The 4,925-nt window shown below is 32.5% G+C and overlaps 1 protein-coding gene across 1 annotated transcript; it reads right to left on the reverse strand.

The window, feature by feature from the left end:
* Positions 1-3,565: 3,565 nt before the first annotated feature.
* Positions 3,566-4,554, reverse strand: LOC105793153 (protein SPIRRIG). Its single transcript, XM_012622081.1, has 2 exons — positions 4,357-4,554; positions 3,566-4,122 (listed from the first exon to the last, which is right to left on the reverse strand). Exons 1-2 carry the CDS (start codon positions 4,552-4,554, stop codon positions 3,637-3,639), a joined length of 684 nt encoding a protein of 227 aa, XP_012477535.1. The 3' UTR covers positions 3,566-3,636.
* Between the last annotated feature and the right edge of the window lie 371 nt (positions 4,555-4,925).

A 4,925-nucleotide genomic window follows, 5' to 3' on the forward strand; every position in this document is an offset into this window, starting at 1 on the left:
TTTATTTGTATTTATTAATTATTCGTAGTTCATTAGAATACATTTTGGTTTACAAATTATCGCTTCGTATTGTACATTATTATTCCATTGCGCTTTATTCGCTCAAAAGATTGCGTTTAAGATGGTTTAAGTTTTGAAATCATTTTTCAAGATAACGCAATACTCGGTATTTCGGATCTTCGAGTGGATTGAGCCCTAACATATTGGGTTCTAATTTTCCTCGATGAATCTAAATAATCGAGAATATTCTTTAATCAAAACACATAAATAAAAAGCTCATTCTCGGGAATTCGATACATTGTGTCCTAACGCATTGGATATGACATGTTGTTTTCCCGAGATTAAGATTTTTCTAAAAGAATAATAAAGGCATTATTCAATGTTTGGGATCTTGAGAAATTGTGCCCTAACATATTGGGCTTCGATTTCTTCATCTGACTTAAACAATTGAATTTCCTTTTTTCACTGCATGAGTTTTAAAGATTAAAGGCAAGCTCGTCCTCAAAGATTCAATGTGTCGTGTCCTAACGTGCGGGATGTGACATTTTGCTATCTCGAGACGAGAGAGTCTTTAATATTTCTTTCGATTTATTAATTTTTTAAAAAAATAAGCATTAATAAAAAGGGATCGTATTTTAAATTTCCTTTCAAATTTTTGACTATCGACACTTAAGACATCAATTAATCAATTCGGTGCCAATTTTGGGCGTTACGAGGGTGCTAATCCTTCCTCATACGTAACTGACTCCCGAACCCCTTTTTTTTAAACTTGTGGACCAAAACCATTTTTAAGGTGATCCGATCACACCTCAATAAAAGATCGGTGGCGACTCCAATTTTTATTTTTTAAGTCGACGCTTTGTTTTGTTTTCCAAAAAGTGGTTTCGACAAATCTTAAACATTTTGTTAGCTTTACGAACTTAGTTAAGCTTTGATTGAGTTATATGTTGAATTACGTGATATTTTGATGGAGATTTATGTTTTATAATGTTTATGAGTGTTATGGAATGATTGATGATTGTTTAGACTCGGTTTTAGATGTTTCAGACATGTTCTAGGTAATCTACCCTCAATGTTGTGACACCATAAATTTCAATGTTGTGTCATTGGATGCCATTAGAGTAATCTGTCTTCAGTTTCACGACACCACAAGCTAGTGCACAACATTGACCCTTTTTATCCTGTTTTGAACTAAATAAGCCCCAAATGGTCCTCATTTGTAACCAAACTTTAAAGGAAACCTAGAAGTGACTTGAATAGCTTCAAATGAGTCTATTTATGTTCAAGAAAAGTCATGTAATTGATGTTTAAGTTAAATAGTATTGGAGTCCAAATGTGACATCCTTTGCTCATGATTTATTAGTTCATTCCAGGTGAGTGGTGTTACAATTTTGCAAAAACTTAACCCCAATCAAGCCTATAGCAGCAAAGGCAACTTTCAATCCGTATCTTATGTTATACCAACCCCAGTGAAATAAGTAGAACACATGGAAACAAAAATCGAACATAGAACCAATACCACACCACAACAACAGTCAACCACCATATATCGATGACAGCTTAAAAGGATACAATAATTAAAAAAAAAACAAATAAAAGTGGTTGAGTTCTGTCGATTCTAGTTTTTTCTGATTTTTTTGCCTCTGCATTTGCCTATCGAGAGATTTGGGAGATTTACCAGGAGGAATCATATTCGAGAAAAAACTAATTGTTTCCAACATCAAGGCTGGGTTGTATTAGGTAGCTGCACCAACTTAACAACATTTGAGCAGTCTGATTCCACCACCAACTTATGGGACTGGAACCACGATAAAGCTTTAAATATGCACAAAACCTCATTGACAACGAGTAACTCTGCAATCGCAAGCTTAGTTTCACCAATGTTCTTAGAAAAAAGAATAAGAATTTTGCTACTCAAATCACACAATTAACCTCCAATTCCACCAATCCTTGAAAGCTCGTTTACACCAAATTAATCAATATCTTGGTGTAATTATTTTTAAAAATATATAATTGTTAATTTAATTCTAAATTAATTATTTTAATTATAAATTTTAATTTAAATATAAATTTTTTAGGTATTATAGATATATATAAGTCTATAAATATATAATTCTTTTTTTAGTTAATAAGTTATATTATAAAACTTTAGGATTTTAATTATAAATTATGTTATACATTATTGATTATTTTATGTATTATGTTATTACTTGGTTATAATAATACTATGTTATACATAACTTGAAATTAATTATAACTTAACATATTAATAAATTTTTAATCTAAAGCATGAAATTTAATGATTAAACATATTAAATATTATATCAAAAACCTTAAAGTATAATTCCACTTTGATATATAAAAAGTAGAAACAAAAAGGTATAACATATAAGTTCCACTCTGATATATATATACATGATGCTATATTCAATACTCGGAGACATATCCGGTGAAACAGTTGGTGGGCGTTGTCTTTGTAAAGGTCAAATGACTCTAGTGTCTCTATACGGTTGATCTAAGAGGATAATTGGTAACTCTGGGCCAATCTATTCGGTTTAAGTATGCTTTAAAAGTAAACTATGAAGTATTGATACCTCTATGCGAGTTACTAATACCTCTATTCAATTGTTGGGTATCACTACCAAGATCTCCCTTTTTTTCTATTTTCACTTTGATTTTTGTATCTACCAATACATAAGCTAACAATATCATTAAATGAGTCTCAAGTAGTGATACTTAGGAGGCAAGTATCAACTCCATACTTGTAAAGCCCCAAATTCGACCGGGACGGTTTGACCCGAATTCAAAACATCACATTAGCCACTGAGATGACTTTTCATTTAAAGCTTTCACTACACCAAAACAGGCTTTTAGCTGAGCTTTTTTAGGCCTTTAGCGGCGCTTTTTAGCGGCGTTTTCAGAACTAAACGCCACTAAAGACCAAGACCTTTAGCGGCGCTTTTCCCACAAACGCCGCTAAAGACAATGATCTTTAGCGGCGCTTTTCCCAAAAACGCCGCTAAAGTCTATGACCTTTAACGGTGCTTTTCCCACAAATGCTGCTAAAGACCATGATCTTTAGCGGCGCTTTTTCCAAAAACGCCGCTAAAGTCCATGACCTTTAGCGGCGTTTTTCCCACAAACGCCGCTAAAGTCCATAACCTTTAGCGGCGCTTTTCCTACAAACCCCGCTATAGAATAGATCTTTAGCGACGCATTTTCGTACAAACGCTGCTATTGAACAAACCTTTAGCGGCGCTTTTCACACAAACGCCGCTAAAAACATATCTTCAAAAAAATAAATTTTTTTTCAAATAATTTTTATTTCTATGATAAATATTATATTATGTTTTAAGAATAAATAAAAAATATTATTTAAATTAATTTTCTTACGAGAATTTTAACTTTAAAACTAAATATAAAATTAATAAAATAACACAATTTAACTTTAAATTTAGAATTTAAAATAATAAATTAATAACACAATTAAAATCCAAAAGTTAGAACTCTTAACTAAAAATAAAAATTTAGAATCAAAACTAAAATAAATAATACATATGCAAGGTAATAAAACATAAAATGCATTTTCTTAATCAAGTAAATCTTGGTAATAAAAGATATAATACATTTACTTAATCAAGGAAATCTTGTAATGAACTCAAAGCAATAAGCATTAGAGAAAAACTTTTGAGCAGGTTCCAACAATAGACATATCATTTGCTTCTCATAATCCGCACACAGCAAGCCAGACTCGGATAGAAGATCATAAAATGTGTGTGATGATATGATAGCATGCAGTTTTGTCCTATTAATAGTATTACCACACACCCCTGCTGTCATAAGGCGCAATAAATATGTGAAGACTTTGATGTAAACTAATAAACAAGGTTCTTCTGAGTGACCATCACCCTGAAAACTATGGAGGGTGGTTAGCAGAAGAGAAAATCCAGTGGCTTCACCAAAGACTCTTTGAGCAGCATTATTTACTCCTAGAATGCGCCACAAGGTTCCCATTGTATCACATTTTGCATCACTTTGAAGCTTGTATTGATGTCCTGAATGGCTTGTAACCATTCCACTCTTTAAAACTTCAACAAGTGATCCTAATTCTTCAGGATGACCCTGGAAAAAGAACGAGAAAACAATTATGGTGTGATAAATCACAAATGCATAACAATATCAGTTCACTCATTCATGAAAACATTCACAAGGACATTTAAAATTAAATAAACTGGAGCTCAAGATCAAAGGATGTTCATTAAAGTAAAATTTAAAAAAAAAAGGTTAAATAAGGGAAGAATAACATGCTTGAATGTAAGATCTATGACAAACAGATGAGGATGCATCATAACAAACCTGCATAGCATCTTCAGTGATCAAACATGACAATATCCCTACTTTCTGCCTTGAGAAAAATGTCCTGCAACATCTGAACAGCTTCAAGGTCTTTCCGTAGACAAATCTCGAATAACAATCGTCAAACGAAAGAACAGCTAAAAGATATTTCTTTCCGTAGCTAAGACCACAAAGCTTACCATACATTACAAAATCCATATACTAACCATAGTTTTAGAAAAACAATTTTGCAAGAAAAATTTACAAACCAATTACCTGGTCTATAGGACAATTCCACACATTCAAGTAACAAGTCCACAATCCTGGTCTATAGAATCAAAGATCTTTGCTGAGAGGGAGAAAGAAGATCCGAGAAAAAGAAAGAAGAGGCGAAAGAAATGAGTTTGAAAAGGGTGAAGAAGCGAAATGTTAAACCGCGAAGAAGAGGGGAAAAAATTAGGGGTTTCAGCGGGGAAATTTTGCGATAAAAAAGCCCGATTTTTTTAAAATAAAATGATTATTTGTGGAGTTTTTATTAAAAACGCCGCTATTGCTTATTTTTTGCGGCGTTTTTCACAAAAACGCCACCA

The sequence above is a fragment of the Gossypium raimondii genome, chromosome 8, assembly GCF_025698545.1.
Source record: "Gossypium raimondii isolate GPD5lz chromosome 8, ASM2569854v1, whole genome shotgun sequence".
NCBI classification, from domain to species: Eukaryota; Viridiplantae; Streptophyta; class Magnoliopsida; order Malvales; family Malvaceae; genus Gossypium; species Gossypium raimondii.